The 21,450-nt window shown below is 52.1% G+C and overlaps 2 protein-coding genes and 1 non-coding gene across 8 annotated transcripts; 2 read left to right on the forward strand and 1 right to left on the reverse strand.

Moving 5' to 3' along the window:
• The first annotated feature begins 488 nt into the window (after positions 1-488).
• Positions 489-9,809, forward strand: SLC29A2 (solute carrier family 29 member 2). Of its 6 annotated transcripts, none has more exons than XM_041723166.1 (13): positions 489-632; positions 1,344-1,393; positions 1,660-1,741; positions 3,234-3,394; positions 3,666-3,805; positions 4,194-4,328; positions 4,971-5,068; positions 5,278-5,362; positions 6,111-6,247; positions 6,513-6,618; positions 6,929-7,014; positions 7,778-7,977; positions 8,716-9,809. In XM_041723166.1, exons 2-13 carry the CDS (start codon positions 1,365-1,367, stop codon positions 8,825-8,827), a joined length of 1,371 nt encoding a protein of 456 aa, XP_041579100.1. In that variant the 5' UTR covers positions 489-632; positions 1,344-1,364; the 3' UTR covers positions 8,828-9,809. The 6 variants fall into 6 exon arrangements, with proteins under 6 accessions (XP_041579100.1, XP_041579101.1, XP_041579104.1 ...); XM_041723167.1 differs by lacking the exon at positions 489-632 and adding an exon at positions 1,047-1,107; XM_041723170.1 differs by lacking the exon at positions 489-632 and having other exon boundaries at positions 1,167-1,393; positions 7,782-7,977.
• Positions 9,810-18,554: 8,745 nt separating this feature from the next.
• TRNAS-GCU lies at positions 18,555-18,636 on the reverse strand. Its single transcript has one exon. It is a non-coding gene; the product is annotated as a tRNA-Ser (tRNA).
• A 431-nt stretch (positions 18,637-19,067) lies between these two features.
• B4GAT1 (beta-1,4-glucuronyltransferase 1) lies at positions 19,068-21,358 on the forward strand. Its single transcript, XM_041722271.1, has 2 exons — positions 19,068-20,273; positions 20,509-21,358. Exons 1-2 carry the CDS (start codon positions 19,218-19,220, stop codon positions 20,698-20,700), a joined length of 1,248 nt encoding a protein of 415 aa, XP_041578205.1. The 5' UTR covers positions 19,068-19,217; the 3' UTR covers positions 20,701-21,358.
• The last annotated feature ends 92 nt before the right edge of the window (positions 21,359-21,450 follow it).

Here is a 21,450-nt window from a genome sequence, read left to right on the forward strand (position 1 = left end):
GTCTCTTTACTACCTCAAATCGGTGTATATCATTACAATCCATTTATTTACCCAGCATTTATCAAGCACCTGAAACGAATCAGGCAGGAGCTAGATGTTTGCAATAATACAACACTGAGACAGACAAGTAGTCTTTGCCCCATAGACTCAGTCGACTTAAGAAACACACACACATGTAATCTGGAAGTGGTCATAATATTACATTGCTTATGAAAATTTGCGATTTAATGCCTCTCACTTCTCCAACATCCCCTATATGCACGATGACTGCCGAGCAAACAAACCCACTTGTAAATTACATGAGTGACAGCAAGTCAATTTCAAAACTGCAATGGTCTATAATGTCTTCAAAGTTTTTCACAGGAAAAAGAAAATGTGGGACGTGGGTACATCTTAACAGGTTTGATGTGATGGGACCTGGGGCCCTCCCAAGGTGGTTTGTTTGTTTGTTTGTTTGTTTAGCAGCAGCAGTGGGAGAGTACCTCCGGGTCACACTTTCCTCCGGAGCCTTTGCTTAACCTCTTGCTGCTCCGAACGCAGCTCAGCCTCACTGTCACCGGGAAGCCCGCCTGGACGCCCCAACTGGGCCCACGCCTCTACAGTGAGTCCCCAAAAGCCCGGCGCTTCCCCTGGTAAGCACTTGGACGAGAAGAGCCAGTCTGTCCGTCTGTCTGCCAGACCTGCCTGAGGGCTCCGACAGCACCCGCACCTGGCCCTCTCCTCGGCCTCCCGAGGCACCCAGCTCGGCGCAGCCCGCCAGGACTGCTGGCGACCGACGCTCGGGTTACCCCCTGGGCGAGTCTGCTCCTCCGAGGGTCCCCGCGTCACCGAGCGCTGCACCTGCGAGCTGGCGGAGGGGGGAGATGCCGCACCAGGTCGGCTCGCCAGCTCTGGGCGGGGGAGGGGCGGGGTACCACCCCCCCGCCCGCCTCCCCGGACCCTGCCGGCAGATCCGGGACCGGCGCCCGCGGGGCGGGGAGGCCGCAAGGGATCTTCCCGGGTCAGCCGCCTCTAAGCCGCACGGGACCCCGCGGGGAGTCGTGGGTCCTAGGACCGCGAGGTCGAGCGGAGTCCAGCGCGGGAGTCTAGAGTCCGCGTCAGGAGGAGGTGGGGAGGGGTGGTGCGACCCTCTGTCCCCGCCCCGGGGGCGGAGCAAGGTCCGAGCCCGTGGAGCCTGACACCCTTGGAAATCTGTCCCGGCCTTCCTCCCTGGCTCCCGCCTCGCCCCCACCCCCGCCCCTTTAAGGGAGACCCGACCCCCCTTCCCCGTCCACCTCCCCGGTCCTCTGGCTCTCGGGTCCCGGCGTAGGTGCAGGTGCAGCACCCCACCGCTCTTTCACCAGGGCGCATCCCGCTGGGCGGCCATGGCGCGAGGAGACGCCCCACAGGACAGGCGAGTTGGGGGGTTGGGGACCGAGTGGGGTGCGGACGGGGATCCGGGTGGCGGTGGGCAGCGCAGACCCGCTGCCTTCGGGCGCTCGTAGGCTCAAAGCAGGCTGGATGGAACTACAATTCCCATCAGCCGCCTCCGTCTGCTACCTGAACGGGAGTGACGGGGGTTGTAGTCCGCTCTGCGGAGGGGTGGCCCTGGGAGGCGCGAGGGGAGGGCGCGGCCGGGGCGTTGCGTCCTCAGGGTGACCTTCTGACTGATCCCCACAGCTACCACCTGGTCGGGATCAGCTTCTTTATCCTGGGCCTGGGCACTCTCCTTCCCTGGAACTTCTTCATTACGGCCATCCCGGTGAGACTCGCGGCTAGAGTGCCAGCCTCATGGCCACAAACACCATTGCCTTGGACCAGAGAAGTCCAGGCGCTTCGCTTCCCCACCACGCCGCCGTTGACTCCTCATTATGCCAATTTGTCTGCGCGTTTGTCCACTGAAGCCCTGAGCCTCAGAGAGGGGAAGTGCCCCTCTTGCAGATAGGAAAGGCCAAGCTTTCAGGGATGCCCGGATCCTACAGGGGCAAGGCCACCAGCTCAGGGGCGAGCCTGTGGAACTAGTGAAGAGCTACCCACCCACCGCCCCTGTTTGTCATTATTCCCTGGCTAGTCACTCCTGGCCTAATCCACTCCAAAAGTGGATTATGGTTTGGTTTTCACTGAAATAGCATGAGTTGCATTCATTCAACCAAGAAACAGTTAATAAGGTGCATCTACTGTGAGCCAGGCCCTGTTCTTGGCACTGGGGCTACAGGAGGAAACATAACAGAGGAAGCCTCCATCCTCATGGAGATACTCCCTCAAGGGAAGGCAGAAATATGGGGTTTGTGTTCTCTCTAGGACTGATTATCCATATATATTCAATGCTACAACTTTCCAGATAACTCTTTAGTGTCTGGCTCTCTGCTGGACCCTAGAGACCCAAATATGAATCAGACCCTGGTCTTGAGAGGGAGCTGGGTGCCAAAGAGCTATTAATAATTTAAGAAGGAACCTGCCACCCCAGGCTTGGAGCAAAGTCCTCCTAGGTCCCCAGGGGAGGGAGCAGTTCCTTCTGCTTTATAGAAGAGGTGATTTGTAACTTGGGAGAAGGATAGGTAAAGCACTGGTGTTTGGGGGCTAGGGGGGACTGGGAGGAAAGGGGAAAGGCATTCCAGGTGGAGAGGACTGCCGTGCAAAGGCACCAAGGCAGGGGAACACCAGCCTGTTCAGGGACAGGACCAGAGCCTGGGGTACCTAGAGCTTACCGGGATGGAGCAGGAGATGCAACACAAAAGGGAGGTTCTGAGGGGCCCTCAGTGCTGTTCCAAAATCTTGGGACTTTACCCTGCAGGCAACAGGGAACTTTGGGCAGGAGGGAGAAGGAAGTTAAGCAGGGGCTTACCAAACGTGTGTTCCAGAGAGAATGCAGTTAATTAGCACCTGGGCCAGGGCCTGGCTTACAGTTAGGCACTCAATAAATCCTCAGGAATCTGGAAGCTGCTGCAGGAGTAGAGGTAGAGACTGGAACCAGGGCACTGCAGAAGAAGGGTGATCGAAAGATGGAGCAAGGCCCAAGTTGGGGGTTCTTAGGGCTTGGGCTCTGTCCCAGACGTCAGCTGTTCAATTCAGGGAACATTCATTGAGCTCTGACTGTGCCAGGTACTGGGATCAGTACCAGGACGGAGAGACAGTTACTGCAGACTTTAACTGAGCAATCCCAAGCATGGGAGGAGACAGAGAGGAAAGGCTAGGGGGTTCCTCAGGGTAGGTTGGAGGGTGACCCCATACCCCCTCCCCTGGCATCCTGGCAGTACTTTCAGGGGCGGCTGGCAGGGGCCAATACCACCACCGGGGCCCTGGACACCAACCACACAGGCCTCGCAGACACCTTCAACTTCAACAACTGGGTGACACTACTGTCCCAGCTGCCTCTGCTGCTCTTCACACTCCTCAACTCCTTACTGTACCAGTGGTGAGAGGCCCCGGCCCTCGGGCTCCCCGCAGGCCATCCCTCTGTGGTACCTTTACCCTGTGGTCCCTCCACCAGCCCTCTGTGGTCCCCCCACCCCCCTTTGCTAAGGAAGCTCCATCTGGGCCCAGGGAAGACCTCCCATCCTTCCTCCAATCTTTCTGCATGTCCCCCCACAACTCCCAGTGTCCAACCCTGGGCTCAATCTCTTGCCTACCTCCCCCTGCCTGGCCGGGGCCCAGCCGATGCCCACTCTGCTCCTACTTGTGAGCAGCATCCCTGAGATGGTGCGGATTCTGGGCAGCCTGCTGGTCATCCTGCTGCTCTTTGCCCTGACGGCGGCGTTGGTCAAGGTGGATATGAGCCCTGGGCCTTTCTTCTCCATCACCATGGCCTCTGTCTGGTTCATCAACTGTGAGCACTGCTGCCCCTCCCCCTCCCCACTCAGTCCACCCAGGGCTTCAGCCCAGTCCCTTCTCTGTAACTGGAAGGGCCCAACATATTCAAGAAGGAAAGACCACAGCAGCAGCAGCACTCCCATCCCTGATGAGAAACTGAGGAGAAAAGTCACTTGTCCCAAACCCACAGTGACCTAAGATCAGGCCTCCTGACCCCTAGCCCCCCAAACCTATGGCTATACCTGAGAAGAAAGAATGGGGTGGGGGGTGTTACACTAGGGTGCCCAGAGTCTCATGCCTGCCCAACCTAGTTGAGTTTCCCATGCACCATGCCAACACCTCCTCAAGGGAGCCTCTAAGGCCTGCCTAGTTGAGTGGCATCCCCCACTCTTCTCCCTCCACAGCCTTCTGTGCAGTTCTGCAGGGCAGTCTCTTCGGGCAGCTGGGCACCATGCCTTCCACCTACAGCACCCTCTTCCTCAGTGGCCAGGGCCTGGCTGGGATCTTCGCTGCTCTTGCCATGCTCATGTCCATGGCCAGTGAGTGGACTTGCATGGCTGGAGGGGTAGAGTGGCCTCTGGGATACTGGGGAGCAGAAAGTGTTCTAGGAGTGATATGCCTTGGGTTCTGGGTTCTTGGGTAGAGATGATGGTGAGCTGGGGGTTGGGCTTGGGAGTAAGGAGTGGGGCTCTTGGGTTCTACAGTGAGAGGATGATCAGGTGAGGATTGGATTAACTTGGGCCCAGGGGCAGGATTCCCAAGGCTGACACTGGTATCTGGCAGCAGCCTGGGGTTCAGGAAAGGGGGGACTAGTTTAAGATTCAGATAAACTGGGTTAGAATCCTAGTTGTACTGCTTCCCAGCCAGGGGGACTGGACAGGGCACTTCACCTGTGTCAGGTTCCCCACTGAAATGCCTCTTATAGCTCTGTCCTGAGATGGTAACAAAAATGAGAAGTGCTCAACAAAATGACAAGTAGGGAAGAGTGAGAGAAACAAATGCCTGGGCTAGGGTCCTGCAGAGGTTCCTGAGTTTGTCAGGGAGCATAGCGGCAGAGGCCAGGAAGTGAAATCTGAGAAGTACATGATGGGAAGTGGGACAAGAGTCATTAGCCCCCCCCCCCCCACAGGGAGCCAGTAGGACCAGCCCCCCTCCACTCTGCAGCTAAAGTTTCTGCACAGGTGGCGTGGATGCCCAGACCTCCGCCCTGGGGTACTTCATCACACCCTGCGTGGGCATCTTCGTGTCCATCGTGTGTTACCTGAGCCTGCCCCACCTGGTGAGCCTGGTATTGGGCTCAAGGCCCCACTGCAGAGCATCTCAGATACAGCTCTGAGTCTGAGGCCCTGAGAGAGGCCAGGGGAGGGGGAGGAGACCTGATCCCCAAAGGAGTCAGCTACTGGGGACTCCAGCCTCTGAGACGACAGGGTGGAGAGGGATCCAGACACCTCAGCCAAGCCAGGCAGGGCCAACACTTTCCTTCTGCAGGAGTTTGCCCGCTACTACCTAGCCAAGAAACCATCGCAGGCACAAGGTCAGGAGCTGGAGACCAAAGCTGAGCTCCTCCAGTCTGGTGAGCTTGGGCCCCTGCTGGGGAGGTGGAAGACCCAGGGGAGGCTAAAGCTACCTCTACAGGAAAGCATTTTCCCTCTGTGGTACCTCCCCGTCTAGAGTCCTCACCCCTTGTGTGAGCAGACACAGAGGTCAGGAAGGGAATTCAGTGGAAGTAAAGTTACTCTTGCTGGCCTAGGGCTTCAGTTTTCCATTCCATAAAATGGGGAGACCAATGGGTAGAGCTCCAATTTGCTAGTTCCCAATCCAAATGCATTTGTTTGAATCCTGGCCTTGCAACATCCAAGCTGGATGACCTTAGGCAAGTCCCTTAACCTCTCTGAGCCTGTTTCTTTATTTGGAAAGCAGTAGCAATGACATAATCCATATAAGGTGCTGGGATGCCTGGGTGTCTCAGCGGTTGAGCACCTGCCTTTGGCTCAGGGGATGATGTTGGAGGCCCAGGATCAAGCCCTACATCGGGCTTCCTGCATGGAGCCTGCTTCTTCTCCCCCTTCCTATGTCTCTGCCTCTCTCTCTGTGTCTCCTATTAATAAAGATTTTTTTATTTAAAAAATCCATGTAAGGTGCTTATCTCTGCCTGGCACATGTATGTGCTTCATAAGTAGTAGCTTAGCATATTTATATGGTTAATTCTCTTTGCCTACGTCCTGGGCTGGTGGAAAGTCATTTGTTTTAACTGCTGGGAATCGCCCTCCATGGAGCCTGGCTGTCACAGGCATGACCCTGTCCTCCCCTCTCCACCCCAGATGAGAAGAATGGTATTCCCAACAGCCCCCAGAAGGTAGCCCTGACTCTGGATCTTGATGCTGAGAAGGACCCAGAGCTGGAGCCAGAGGAGCCCCAGAAGCCAGAAAAACCTTCAGTTTTCATTGTCTTCCAAAAGGTTTGACTTGTATATGATCCCCAACCACCACTCCTGGGGAAGAGAGAGCTGCCTCTCTCCAGCCCTCTCTGAAGACCCTTAGAATGGAATGGAGCCTTAGTGCTCACCTGGTCCACTTCAAGGTGCCAGGGTCATAGTGGGTTAGGAACACAGCTAGGCCAGGCTCCGGGTGTCCTGCCCACCCCCAGCAAGCACTTGGGGGCTGGGGCTGTGTGTTGGGCCAGAGTCTGCCCCGCCTGCTTACATCCCTGCCTCTGGCTCCCAGATCTGGCTGACGGCGCTGTGCCTCGTGCTGGTCTTCACAGTCACTCTGTCCGTGTTTCCTGCAATCACGGCCATGGTGACCAGCTCCACCAGTCCTGGGAAGTGGAGTGAGTGCTGGGAAGCAGAAGAGGGCAAGGGAGAGGGAGGGAGGAGGGAGGAAGAGGGAAGAAGGAGACGGAAGGAGGGGGATCCCTGGGTGGCGCAGCGGTTTGGCGCCTGCCTTTGGCCCAGGGCGCGATCCTGGAGACACGGGATCGAATCCCACATCAGGCTCCCTGCGTGGAGCCTGCTTCTTCCTCTGCCTGTGTCTCTGCCTCTCTCTCTCTCTGTGTGACTATCATGAAAAAATAAATAAAATTAAAAAAAAAAAAAAGGAGACGGAAGGAGGGACCAGGATGAGCCCTGTTTCTCTCCCAGGTCGGTTCTTCAACCCCATCTGCTGCTTCCTTCTCTTCAACATCATGGACTGGGTGGGACGGAGCCTGACCTCCTACTTCCTGTGGGTGAGCATACCTCTGGGCTGGGAGTATCTGATGATTTCAGGAAGAAGTTGGGGATCAGAGGATGTGAAAGAGCACAGAAAAGTGATTTCCCAAAAGTCTGACCATTTTAGGTCTGGCAATATAACAGCTGGCCTAGTGATAGTGAGCACCTGGCCCTGGAGGTATACAAGCCAGGGCTTGGACTGTGAGCTCCTTGAAAGCAGAAGTCATGACCTATGTCCCCAGCTTCCAGCCCAGGACCTGGGCCTCGGTGCTCAGCCTAGACTGTTGCATGGAGATTTCTATAACATGTGAGAGGTTGGACAAGACTCCTAGTGTTTGATTTTACTCATGGGTGCTGCTTCTTTAAATGAAATCTTCCAAGGAGATATAACAAAGTAGATCAAAGAGGAGCTGCTCTGATCCAGGCTGGCATGGGGCCCTGGATCCTCAGCTTCCAACTCCATTCAGCAACACCATCTGCCCCAAAGGGGTCTGTGGAACCCCCAGGGGTACTTGGAGGAACCCTGCTTGAAAACCAGAGATGCTATCTAAGGTCTCTTCCAGTTCAGCCATGGAGAGAGCCTAAGCTGGAGATGAGAAGGGGCAGAGGCTAGCCCCAGACCAGTCCTTGATTGCTGAAGGGCCTTCCCAGCCCCTCACTGGAGGCCTAAGCAAGCCCTGGGCCCTCACTGGCTCATGTAGAGTAGGAAGTCAGGGGAAGTGACAGAGTCTATCTGGGGTGGGCTCCCAGGGACTGCCCTCACCCGGGTGTCTGCCATAGCCAGATGAGGACAGCCGGCTATTGCCGCTGCTTGTCTGCCTGCGTGTCCTGTTCGTGCCGCTCTTCATGCTGTGCCACGTGCCCGAGAGGTCCCGGCTGCCCATCCTCTTCCCACAGGATGCCTACTTCATCACTTTCATGCTGCTTTTCGCTGTTTCCAACGGCTACCTGATGTCCCTTACCATGTGCCTGGCGCCCAGGTCTGGGGGTCAAGAGGGAGGGCCTGGGAGTGGGGAGGTGGGCTTGCTCTTTGAGGTGGACAGCCTATAAGAGGGGGACCCTTCTGCTTCTGGCCAGCCCAGCACTAGCTGTCTCTAGGCGTCGCAGTCAGATCAGGCTCTAACCTGAGCTGGCCCCAGGGCAGGAGCTGGGGGGAGTTCCTGCCAACGAAGTAGTCCAGGCACTGCTTCTAGGGCCTCCTCTCTGGGTGTGTTTCCCCAGCTGTGAAATCGACGGGTTGAGCTATCATTCCTTAGGGCCCAGCTACACCCAGAATCCTCAGTTGAAGGGTAGCTAAGGTCTTTTGTTGTTGTGGTGGTGGTGGTGGTGGTGGTGGTTGTTTTGGGGGGTAGCTAAGGTCTTGATCGAAAGTGGGGGTTCATGGGCTATTTACTCCAGGGACAATGGAGTTGAGAATCCAGAGACAGAAGAGGTGACAGGGAGGACCAGGCTGGGGACATTTTGTTGCAGGGGAAGGCAGTGGAATCTAGAATTCCATTCTACTGGGCCTGTGAGGCCTGAGAGGTGTCCTTGGCAGTAGTCTTATTTTATAGATCAGGAAAATGAAATTGGGAGAGGGCCGAATTATGGTAACTCAGAGGTTGGGGCAGCCCAGACGAGGATTCAAGCATCCTGTTACAAGAGGGGCAGAGGGCACTGGGGCGGGGTCCAGGTTTGGCCTGGTCTTTCCTAAGAGCTCCTACTCCTGTGTGTTCTAGGCAAGTGCTGCCACATGAGAGGGAGGTGGCTGGCACCCTCATGACCTTCTTCTTGGCCCTGGGGCTCTCCTGTGGAGCTGCTTTCTCCTTCCTCTTCAAGGCGCTGCTCTGAAGTGCTCTGTCCAGGGCTCACCCACAGCTCTCTTCTCGCTGCCCCTTTGAACCTGAGACCCACCACAGTGGGGATGGCGAGCCAGGCTTAAGCCTCTGCTGGGCTGGGGCCCCATGGTCTGGGGGTGCCAGGAGGAAGTGGGTGCCACTCTCCTTCCTGGACCGGTATCCATCTGGGGGCTACGAGGAAGATTCACCAGCATCATTCTAACCCTCACCCAGGAATGGAGCTGACACAGACAGACTACCTAGAGGCACACAAGACCTCATCCCAAGGGCGCTGATCAGGGAAGAGAGGGCCAAGGGCCATAACCCTTCCTCACCTCAAGAGTACATTCGTCAATCTCAAGAAATGCACTTGCTCGTCTGTGGGGATCGGAGGCCACCAGTGGGGTCTTGCCAAGGGTGTGGTTGGTGTGGCTCCTCTTCTCCCCCAGCCTCCATAACCCCACAATCCACTTTCTCAGACCCCAGGGCAGAGGATGCCGGGGAAGCTGAGGGGAGCAAGGAGAAGGAACAGGCATTAGGGATCTGAGGGTACTCACAGGACCCTGTGGGCCTCAAACAGTGTTTCATTGCCAACGCTTACTTGTCTGCACTCCCCAGAGCCTGGCTGGGCCTAGGTCCCGGAGCTGCAGTTAGCCTACATGCGTGTTTTGCACTTTACAGTTTGCAAAGCTCTTCCGTCCCCACTCTTTCACTAAAGTTGCATTGAGACCCTTGGGGGGAGCCCTGCAGGGATTGTGCTCTCCCTTAATACAGGTGAGGAAACTGAGTCTCAGGGGGAAGTAACTGGTCTGTGGCAGAGCCAGGACCCAGCTCCCACCTCCCTCCTCCCTGTAGGTGCTGTTCTTCCTGCCCACTACCTGCTTCTCTTTTCCTCAAGAGGCTCAAGGCAGGAATCCTAAGCACTTATTACACATTTTGGATGTTTTTCCTTCCAACCCTGCTCCTGGGTCTAATAATAACCTTCTTCATTTGTATAATCAATTCACTGAGTCTTTATTTCCAAAGTGCTGTCAGCTCCAACGGCTTTGATGACCTGGGTGGGGTAAGGATGACTACCCATTTGACAGATGAGACAACTGAGGTTCTGAGAAGGGCAGAGATTCGTGGGCATCACTATGCTGGGCCCTCTTGACCACAGGGTGACCTGTGCTCCTGGACAGAGCACCTGGCTGCATGAACAACTATTGCTCTTCCCCTCCACTGGTGTCCTCTGCCTCCCCAGGCCGGCCCCCTCCTCCCCCTTCTCAAAAATGGAGCCTCAAGGAGACAGCAAATTTTCTGGAGAGATGGAGAAAAAGTCCTGCTTCACCACACACCCTGTGCAGCCCAGAGAAAAGCAAAGGGTTGTTTTGTTGTTGTTGTTTTATTTTTTGCATTAGAAGCACTGGCCTTTCTGCCCACATGCCCTCCTGCCTTCCATGAACATTCACCGAGCAGCTATTACATTACCAGGCACCAAGTAAGCATAGGGTCCTGGCTCGGAGGTAAGGTACAACCTTGGTAGCTGAAATAAAGCCACAGGGCAGACCCCAAGTGAGGACTCATTCCTTTCACCATTATTCACTGTACCAGACAATGGCTGGTCTGATGAGCCTGAAGCAAAGGAGACAGGTCCCTGTCCCAAGGCCATGGGAAGTAGAAAGTAACATGGGATGGGGTTTGTGAGGGCCCTGCAGAAGTATGGAATGTAAGATTCCAAAAAAGGATGTCGCAGATCCCTCTGGGAAGTCAGGGTAGCAGATCAGGGGAAGTTCCCCCCCAGCTGGGCCTCAAGGGAACAAAAACTAGTTCCCTGGGCTGGGTGGGGGAGGGGTGTGGAGCGCCTAGGATGTGAGAGAGGGAGTGGTGAGAGGATGAGGCTGGAACAGTGGGTTGGGGACAAGTGATGAAGGCTTTAGTGATGAAGAGTAGATAGCAGGTTAGACAGAGGAGGAGAGATTCAGGAGAGAAGAGGTCGGTGACCTCTTCAAAGGCCATTTAACTAGTGGTTAAGTGCATGTGAGCTGGTCCAGCATTATGGGTTCAAAGCTAGGCCCGTTCATTTATGAGCACTGGAGATTGAGACTTGCCCATGTGTGGAGTCCTAGGGAGAGGTCGGGGCTGGAGTACAGACTGGCATCTACTAAACAGTGATTGTAGTCCTAGAGGTATCTTGTGTAGACCATGAGGCCTGGCCATTCCCTTTGACCGGGAATGGTGAGGGCAGGACCCCATGCTTCCTGGGTCCCTTCTCCTTCCTCACCTTCACAGATTGTTTGTTGAACCCAAAGCTCCTTAGACCTGCCAGAGCCATCCTACTGGCCAGGCAAAAGTGCCAGGGAACCCACGGGGGCTGGTCCACAGTCATCTGGAGCAAGCCCACGTTTGGCTGAGCAGTGGAGGACGGGCCCCAAAAGAGGACACTTACCCCTCAGACATCCTTATGATATCACAACCTGGAATTCCATCTTCCCAACCTCCTTCCCAGTAGACCCAGCCCCCTGCCTCCCCCATTAAATCAGTATATAGTCAGCTTTCGATGACAGAAACAAATACTGGGGCAGAAGGATGCACCTGCTCACTCCTCTCCTGATACCCAGTCCCCTGGCCACTGCCTCCTCCCCAGCCTGATGCAGCTCTGCCGGAAGGCCCCAGTTCCCTCGGAAGTTCCCAGGGGCCATCAGCAAACACCTGTAGAGGGCTCTATGTGGCAAGAACTGAGATAGGCCTGGTGGAGAGACAGAGATATTTGAAGGCCAATGTTTGGCCTTGAATTTCTCACCCTCCCATGAAGAGAAGGCCTCCTGGTTTGTGGATTGATTCAACTTTCCAATTAAAAGGCAGAGGTTTGGCAGCCCCCCAGATGGCTCAGTAATTTGGCGCCGCCTTCAGCCCAGGGCCTGGTCCTGGAGACCTGGGATCCTGGAGACCATGTCGGGCTCCCTGTATGAAGCCTGCTTCTCCCTCTGCCTGTGTGTCTGCCTCTCTCTCTCTCTCTCTCTCTCTCTCATGAATAAATAAATAAAATCTTAAAAAAATAAAATAAAAGGCAAAGGTTGTCAGATGGATTAAAAATGATGCAACTGTATGCTATCTACCAGAAACTCCCTTTAGAGCAAAAAACACAAATAGGTTGAAAATGAAAGAATGGGTGGATCCTTGGGTGGCTTAGCAGTTTGGCACCTGCCTTCGGCCCAGGGCATGATCCTGGAGTCCTGGGATCGAGTCCCACGTCGGGTTCCTTGCATGGAGCCTGCTTCTCCTGACTGTGTCCCTGCCTCTCTCTCTCTCTCTCTCTCTCTCTCCCTCTCTCTGTCTCTCATGAATTAATGAAATAAAATGAGGGCAGCCCAGGTGGCTCAGCAGTTTAGTGCCGCCTTTGGCCCAGGGCCTGATCCTGGAGACCTGAGATCGAGTCCCACATTGGGCTCCCTGCATGGAGCCTGTTTTTCCCTCTGCCTGTGTGTCTGCCTCTCTCTCTCTCTCTGTGTGTGTGTGTGTGTGTGTGTGTCTCATGAATAAATAAACAAAATCTTTTTTAAAAATAAAAAATAAAAATAAAATGAAAGAATGGGCAAGAATGAGCATGGTATTCCATGCCAATAGTAAACAAAAGACAGTTGGGGTGAATATACTAATATCAGACCAAATAGACTTCAAGTCAAGAATTATTTAAGAGATGAAGGAGGCTGTTATATATCCATAAAAGGGTGTAATAATTATAAACATGCACACCTAACAACAAAATCCTAAAAAAAGATATGAAGCAAAAATGGACAAATTTGAAGGAGGAATTACACATTTCTACAAGAATGGTTGGACACGTCAAAACCCTACTTTCAATGAAGGACAGAACAACCAGACAGAAGATTGACAAGGACACAGAGGAGCTGGTGCATCATACACCAGTTGGACCAAGCAGACACACATGAACACTCACCTACAAACAGCAGAATGTACCTCTTTCTCTACTGCACAAGGAACACCTCCTAGGAGAGATCAGAAATTAGGCCACCAAACAAAACTACAATACATTTTAAAAGACTGAAATCCTGCAAAGTTTCTTTTCCAATCACTATGGAATGAAAGTAGAAATCTGTAACAAAAAGTAGACACTTCACAAATAAGTACCAATTAAACAATGCATTCTGAATTAATGGGTTAAAAAAGAGTCCAAAGATAAGGAAGCAGCCCAAGTATCCATTGATGGATGGATGGATAAAAAAGATGTGGGGCATCTGGGTGGCTTAGTTGGTTAAGTGTCTGTCTTAGACACAGGTCATGATCCCAGGGCGAGCCCCTTGTCAAGCCCCTTGTCGAGCTCCCTCCTCAGGGCAGGGGGCCTGCTTCTCCCTCTCCTCCCCGCTCGTGCTCTCTCTCACCATCTCTGTCTCTCTCAGATAAATAAAATCTTTAAAAAAATAAAAAGATACATACGCACACATATACACATGCTGGAATATTACTCAGCCATAAAAAAGAATGAGATCTTACCATTTGCAACAACACAGAAAAAACTTAGAGCGTATTATGCTAAGTGAAATAAGTCAGAGAAAGACAAAGATCATATGATTTCACTCCTATGTGGAATCTGAACAATAAAACAAGCAAAAAGCAGAAACAGACCCATAAATATAGAGAACAAACTGGTGGATGCAAGAGGAGAAGGGAATGGGGAGTGCCTGGGTGGCTTAGTTGGTTAAGCATCTGCCTTTGGCTTAGGTTATGATCCTGGGGTCTTGGGATCGAGCCCTGCATTGGGCTCCCTGCTCAGTGAGGAGTCTGCCCTCCCCCAACTTGTGCTCTTTCTCTCTCTCATGCACTTTCTCTCTCAAATAAGTAAATAAAATCTTAAAAGAAAGAAAATAAATAGGCAAAGAAGATGAAGAGGTACAAACTTCCAATTATAAAAGAAATCAGTCAAGGCTCTTGGGTGGCTCAGTGGTTGAAATGACTGCCTTTGGATCATGTTGTGATCCCAGGGTCCTGGGATTGAGTCCCACATCAGGCTCCCTGTGGGGAGCTTACTTCTTCTGCCTCTGTGTCTCTCATGAATAAATAAATAAAATCTTTTTAATAAATAAAACAAGTCATGGAGATGAAAAGTACAGCATAGGGAATGTAGTGAATAATATTGTTATAACATTGTGTGGTGACAGGTGACTGGAATTACTGTGGAATCAGGATGTTGTCCACCTGAAACTAGTATAACATTGTATGTCAACAATACCTCAACACTTTATCTTTTTTACCTCAACACTTAAAAAAAATCTATACAATGTATACTAAGTTCTATGAGTAATTTGCAATGACTGCTATAAAAATAAATAAAGGAACTACCTTTAAAATCCTCCCTCAAAAAAAAAAAAAAAAGAAATTGAAAGAGAAATTGGAAAATGCTCTGAAATAAAAGAAAATGAAAACACAACACGCTGAAATTTATGGGATGCAGCCAGAGCAGTGCTGAGAGGAAATCTATAGGTGTAAATGCCTACATTAAGAGGAAGAAGGGGGGATCCTGGCTGGCTCAGTCGGTGGAGCCTGTGGCTCTTGATCTCAAGGTCCTGAGTTTGAGCCCCACTGGGTAGAGATTACTTTAAAAGGGGGGGGGGGACAAGAAGGATCTCAAATCACTAACCTAACTTTACACCTTTAATAATTAGGAAAAAGAAGAGCAAATTAAGCCCATAGTTAGCAGAAGGAAGTTAAAGATAAATATTAAGGTGGAGTGAAACACAGTGGAGGATGGAAAAACAACAGAAAATCAGTGACACTAAAAGTTGGTTATTTGAAACAATCAACAAAACTGACAAATTTCTGACTAGACTGACTAAGAAAAAGAGAGAGAGGACCTTAAAATGATTAAGGTTAGAAATGAAGGTGAAGCCATTATTACTGATTATACAGAAATAGAGTATTATAAGAGAATACTATGAGCAGTTGTACACCAACAAATGAGAAACCTAGATGAAATTAACAAATCCTAGAAACACAAACTACCAAAACTGATTCAAGAAGAAATAGGAGGCCTGAATATACTTGTAACAAATAACAAGATTGAATCAATAATCAGAAACGTCCCAACAAGGAAAATCCCAGGACTGGGTAATTTCACAGGCTAGTTTTACCAATCATTTAAAGAATGAGCACCAATCCTCTCAAACTCTTCCAAAAAATACAAGAGCAGGGAACACTTCCTAATTCATTCTGTGAGATCAACCTGAGGCCAAAGCCAGATAAAGACATCACAAGAAAATGTAATAAGCAATATTTCTTATGAATATAGATGTAAAAATTTCAACAAAATGGAACCAAGCAGCTCCAAAGGGATTGTATACCATGACCAAACAGGATCTACTACAGAATACAAGGTCGTTTAACATACAAAAAACAATTAATGTAATATGCCACATGAATAGAATGAAGGGGTAAAACCACATGGTCATCTCTTTTTCCACATCATGTGGAAAAAACGTCTGACAAAACCCAACACCATTTCAAGATAAAAACACTCAACAAACAAGGAATATATGGGAACTTCCTCAAGCTGATGATGCACATTTATGAAAAATCCACAACTAATGTCATATTCGATGATAAAAGACTGAAAGCCTCTTCCTAAGATCAGGAAAGGGCCCACTTTTACCATTTCATCTGCTCAACTTTGTACTGGAAGTCCTAACTACAGCACTTTTGCAAGAAAGAAAAATAAAAGGTATCCAAATTGGAAAGAAAGAAGTAAAACCATCCATATTCACAGATGATATCATACATACATTCACAGAAAAAAAGAACACACACACACACACACACACACACACACACGCTTAGAGATAATAAGCAAATTCAGCAAAATTGGAGGATTCAAGATCAACACACAAAATTCAGTTGTATTTCCTTTTTTTAAATATTTTATTTATTTATTCATGAAAGACAGAGAGAGGCAGAGGTGGAGGGAGAAGCAGGCTCCTTACAGGGAGCCCAATGCAGAACTCAATTCCAGAACCCCGGGATCACACCCTGAGCCAAAGACAGACGCTCAACCACCGAGACACCCAGGCATCCCTAGTTGTTCTATACACACAATTCTGACACCAATTTTTTTTTTTTTTTTTATGATAGGCACACAGTGAGAGAGAGGCAGAGACATAGGCAGAGGGAGAAGCAGGCTCCATGCACCAGGAGCCCGACATGGGATTCGATCCCGGGTCTCCAGGATCGCGCCCTGGGCCATAGGCAGGTGCTAAACCGCTGCGCCACCCAGGGATCCCCTCTGACACCAATTCTGACATGTGGGTTTCCTCACACACACCAAGCGACTCTCTGACATCGCCTGAGTGTCCTCCAATACAATTCAATTCTGACACCATCTACCTGAAGACAGCATCAGATCTCACAGCTCGGTCCCACAAGACCAGCCCCACTTCAGATGCCCAGAACACGTCCCAGTGGTTACCTGTGCTTCTGACTGGCTCTAAGTCAGAGGTTCCAGCAGTACACACACACACACACACACACACACACACACACACACCAGACTCAATTAATTTGACAGCATTATCACAGCACTCAGAACTGTTTTATTCGCTGGATTACAGGTTTCATATAAAACGATGCACAGGGATCCCTGGGTGGCGCAGCGGTTTGGTGCCTGCCTTTGGCCCAGGGCGCGATCCTGGAGACCCGGGATCGAATCCCACATCGGGCTCCCGGTGCATGGAGCCTGCTTCTCCCTCTGCCTATGTCTCTGCCTCTCTTTCTCTCTCTCTCTCTATCATAAATAAATAAATAAATAATTTAAAAAAAATAAAATAAAATAAAACGATGTACATCAGGAATGGCCAGATGAAAGAGATACAGAATGTAAGGTATGTGGAAAGCAGATCCCTCATTAATGGTTTTCAACTCTGGTCTTTTTTTTTTTTTTAAGATTTCGTTTATTTATTCATGAGAGACACACAGAGAGGCAGAGACATATGCAGGGGAGAAGCAGGCCCCATGCAGGAAGCCCAATGTGGGACTCGATCCTGGGACCCCAGGATCACATCCAGAGTCAAAGGCAGAGCCACCCAGGCATCCCATCAACTCTGGTCTTTGAATCTCTCATGCTCCACTCTATCACAGCCCGTGTCTCTCTCCAGCCAGGCCTTTCTGCCCCCGATATCAGGCAGTAGGCCTTTCTCTGGGCCTTCCATATAGCTTTCCCTGATCTTGCCACCTCAGTGAGATTCAGTTGCTACTTTTCAGACTCCCCTCAAGCTAAGGCCACTGAGGACACTTCAGAAGCTTCTTATTCACTCATTCAACAAATAACATTCTGATGCTGGCTATGTGGCTAGCATTATAGTGTGTGGCAGGTGGAAGACACTGTGAGCAGGTGCCTGGGCAGACAGAGGGAGGTATCATGTGAGTGCTGCAGGTGAGACTCAGATGCTCAGGGGCCAGGGTGAATAGTGAAGGGGCAGGGTTGAGACCTTGGCAGAGAGAAAACTATTTGCAAAGGGTGAGCTACTCTTAGTTCTGGCCAATTGTCACCCTGTGGAAATGCAGGCCTGGCATTGCCAGATCTTTCAGAATTTAAAACAAAAGTTGGAAATGTGGATTTTATGTGAAATCTCCTGATTCGCCAAAGCCAACAACTAATGTGATTCAAATTGTAATTTTCAACACTGAGCAGGTCAAAGACCCTAACAGCACCAAACCTGACACTCGAGCTTCCAGTTTGCAAGGCCTGTGCCAAACAGGTCTGCATATACTTTTGTCCGCTTTCCTACCACAGGTCACCAGTGCAAATCTTCAAAGATAGTACCTGTCAAGTCCCCTGCAAGGCTTCATCCGGGGTGCCTAACAGCCCCTGGCACCGAGTGGGTGCTCAGTAGATGTTATTTGCTCGGGCTGCAAAATATAGGTGCCTGGTTACTCTTCAATTCATCAACCTTGGCTTCCTGGGGCTCCTGGGTGACTCAGTTGGTCAAACATCCACTTTTGGTTCAGGTCATGATCCCAGGGTGCTGGGATCCAGCCCCACCTTGGGCTCCCTGCTCAGTGGGGAATCAGCTTCTCCCTTTGTCCCTCCCCCTTGCTTGTGCTCTTGCTGCGTCTCTTAAATAAAAGAGAAAAATTTTAAACTTGCTTTTTAAAATACAAAACCAACCTTAGTTTCCCATTGCCTATAGGGAGGAATTGGAAGCCCTGTCCTGAAAATTGGAAGCCCTTCCCGGTCTGCACCTTCCCAAGATTCACAGAGCTCATATAGTTATCATATATAATTGATTGAGCTGTGAAAGTACCTGCCTTTCCCCACAGCCTCTCCTTGTCTAGAGCCCATGGATTAATTATTTCACAAATGCTTTTTAAGGGGTTTCTGTATATGTTGGCCGGTGTTTTAGGTATTCTAGGCCTCCTGCTTAAACGTGTGTGTGTGTGTGTGTGTGTGTGTGTGTGTGTGTGTGTGTGTGTGTGTTGCGGGGGTAGGGGTGGGAGTGGGGATGGCGGAAGGTCTCCCCCTAGGAGAATTGCTGTCAGTGGCCTGAACACCGCACTACTACCAAATTCCACCACTTTAGAGAATAAGGCGGCACCTCCAGAGGGGTTTCTCTAATTGCCGCAGATAATAGATTGGCTCCCAATTTGGCATCAGCCAGAGTTCCAGTTCGGGTCTTTTACGGGCCACTGGGGCCTGGGCCCTCTTCCCAGGAAGGTAGAAAAGTACACCCCCCTCACCTCGTGTAAAACACGATCGACGAGGATGGGATTCGAACCCACGCGTGCAAAGCACAATGGATTAGCAGTCCATCGCCTTAACCACTCGGCCACCTCGTCCCACGTAGAGCGGCCCTTTCTACATGCACTTATCTCTCATCTCCTCCGCACCTTCCGAGCCTCTCCGCACCCCTGCTTCAGTGTGGGTTTCACAGAACCTGGCGGAGGGAGAGACGGCAGAAAGAGAAAGGGCTTTTTTGTGTGTTCCATCCCGCCCGCCGCGGCCGCGAACACGCATCATCCTTCCCCCAGTTGCACCCAGAGCTCTGCCGCGGCTTCCCTTTCCTAAGGCGGGGGGAGCGCGCCGGTGTTTCAGAACGCGCTGGGTCCGGGGGCGGGTCGCACACTGATCGGGAGGGAGGGCTGCAGATCCCTGAGAACCCCGCAGGCGCTGCTGCGGGCACTTTTCAGGGTTTGCAAAGCGCGGCGCGGCGCGGCGGCGAATGCAGTAGCTCCTCCTGACGCGCAGGGGGCGAGCTGGCGCGCCCCAAGGCCCGCTCCGACCGGGAAGCTGTGCGGGGCTCGGCTCGCCTCGGCTCGCTTCGGCTGTGCTCGGCAGGCTGCGGTAAATCCGGGCTTGCTGCGGCTGGCAAAGGCTGCGGCCCGGTGGTCCCTGCTGCGCGCTCGGAGCCCCGAGAGCCATGCAGATGTCCTACGCCATCCGGTGCGCCTTTTACCAGCTGCTTCTGGCCGCGCTAATGCTGGTGGCGATGCTGCAGCTGCTCTACCTGTCGCTGCTGTCCGGGCTCCACGGGCAGGAGGAGCAAGACCAGTATTTCGAGTTCTTTCCCCCGTCCCCGCGGTCCGTGGACCAGGTCAAGGCGCAACTCCGCACCGCTCTGGCCTCTGGAGGCGTCCTGGACGCCAGTGGCGACTACCGCGTCTACAGGGGCCTACTGAAGACCACCATGGACCCCAATGATGTGATCCTGGCCACTCACGCCAGCGTGGACAACCTGCTGCACCTGTCGGGCCTGTTGGAGCGCTGGGAGGGCCCGCTATCCGTGGCGGTGTTCGCGGCCACCAAGGAGGAAGCGCAGCTAGCCACGGTGCTGACCTACGCGCTGAGCAGCCACTGCCCCGATATGCGCGCCAGGGTTGCCATGCACCTTGTGTGCCCCTCGCGCTACGAGGCCGCTGTGCCTGATCCCCGGGAGCCTGGGGAGTTTGCCTTGCTGCGGTCCTGCCAGGAGGTCTTTGACAAGCTAGCCAGGGTGGCCCAGCCAGGGATCAATTATGCACTGGGCACCAACGTCTCCTACCCCAATAACCTGCTGAGGAATCTGGCTCGTGAGGGGGCCAACTATGCCCTGGTAATCGACGTGGACATGGTTCCCAGTGAGGGGCTGTGGAGGGGTCTTCGGGAAATGCTGGATCAGAGCAAGCAGTGGGCGGGCACAGCACTGGTGGTACCTGCCTTTGAGATCCGCCGAGCCCGCCGCATGCCTACGAACAAGAATGAGCTGTTGCAGCTCTACCAAGTGGGCGAGGTGAGGCCCTTCTATTATGGGCTGTGCACGCCCTGTCAGGCACCCACCAACTACTCCCGCTGGGTCAACCTGCCAGAAGAGAGCTTGCTGAGGCCTGCCTACGTGGTGCCCTGGCAGGACCCCTGGGAACCATTCTACGTGGCTGGAGGCAAGGTGCCCACCTTCGACGAGCGCTTTCGCCAGTACGGCTTCAATCGCATCAGCCAGGTGCCCATAAGGGAAAGGGCAGGGGCAATGGGGGAGGAGGAGTGGGGGGTGCTGGGAGCTATGAGTGGTCCTGGATGGAAAGGAGGCAATGTGGCAGGATAGTCATAGTTGAGGAAGTGGTTGGATGGTGTAGATGCCTCCAAAGGAGTAGGGATGCTGGAGAGAGGCTTAAGGGATGCCAGTCTCAGCCCTAGAAATGTCATCCAACTTCACTGACCTGTCTCTCCTCCAACAGGCCTGTGAGCTGCACGTGGCAGGATTTGATTTCGAGGTGCTGAACGAAGGTTTCCTGGTTCATAAGGGCTTTAAGGAAGCTTTGAAGTTCCATCCCCAAAAGGAGGCAGAAAATCAGCACAATAAGATCCTTTACCGCCAGTTCAAACAGGAGTTGAAGGCCAAGTACCCTGACTCCCCTCGTCACTGCTGAGGCCCTCCCTCCCCTAGTCAGAGAAGTCTCAGCCTTTTCCCTCCTTAGGCCGTCCCTCAGGCCTGACAGGGATAATCAATGTCACTCCACTTTACCGTGGTAGCTGTGGTGTTCGAACACTGGACTTGAATATGGGGTGCTGGGATCAAGTCCTAGCTTTACTACTAACTAGCTGTGTGGCCTTGAGCAAATCCCATTTCCTCTCTGAGCCTCAGTTATCCCATCTGTAAAAAGGGAGGTGAAAATACCTACCTCACAGAACTGTTGGGAGGCTCAGATGAGATGCTATATGTGAAAACATTCTGTAAGCTTCGTACAAATGTGAAGTATTATTAATATTATTACAGTATTATTGTTATTATTATTAACAATCTGGGGTGGGTGAGCAGTCGGAGAGCAAAGAGTATGAATGGGGCAGAACTGAGAAGTCTGAGTACTTAACAAAATGGACTTTTTGGAAGAAATCAGATAAAGGCGCTGAATTTAGTTCTTAGCTTTGGGGCAGAAAACTAAACTTCCTGGTTCTTCCAGGCCTCCACCCTCGGGAGCTCTGGGGAAAGGAAGGGTCTGCAGGTTCCGTGCCAAATCTGTGCCGTCGAACAGACTGGGTTATTTGCCTACCAACGACCATGTGTAAATAAATGAGTGTTCACACCTACAGCTGGCTCCATGACTCTCCTGAACCTGGCGGGCAGAGGGTGGGGTCGCAGCTTCTTCCCTTCCCCGGGGGGGGGGGGCACAGGGGTGGGG

This window comes from Vulpes lagopus, chromosome 11, assembly GCF_018345385.1.
Source record: "Vulpes lagopus strain Blue_001 chromosome 11, ASM1834538v1, whole genome shotgun sequence".
Classification (NCBI taxonomy): domain Eukaryota; kingdom Metazoa; phylum Chordata; class Mammalia; order Carnivora; family Canidae; genus Vulpes; species Vulpes lagopus.

Bases quoted from the DNA above. Each gene is read 5' to 3' on its own strand.
- SLC29A2 (XM_041723166.1), top strand. From the start codon at position 1,365: ATGGCGCGAGGAGACGCCCCACAGGACAG. The intron at 3,806-4,193 runs GTGAGCACTGCT...CTCCCTCCACAG, and splicing joins CTCTGTCTGGTTCATCAACT to CCTTCTGTGCAGTTCTGCAG. The intron at 7,015-7,777 runs GTGAGCATACCT...TGTCTGCCATAG, and splicing joins TGACCTCCTACTTCCTGTGG to CCAGATGAGGACAGCCGGCT.
- B4GAT1 (XM_041722271.1), top strand. From the start codon at position 19,218: ATGCAGATGTCCTACGCCATCCGGTGCGCCTTTTACCAGCTGCTTCTG. The intron at 20,274-20,508 runs GTGCCCATAAGG...CTCCTCCAACAG, and splicing joins GCTTCAATCGCATCAGCCAG to GCCTGTGAGCTGCACGTGGC.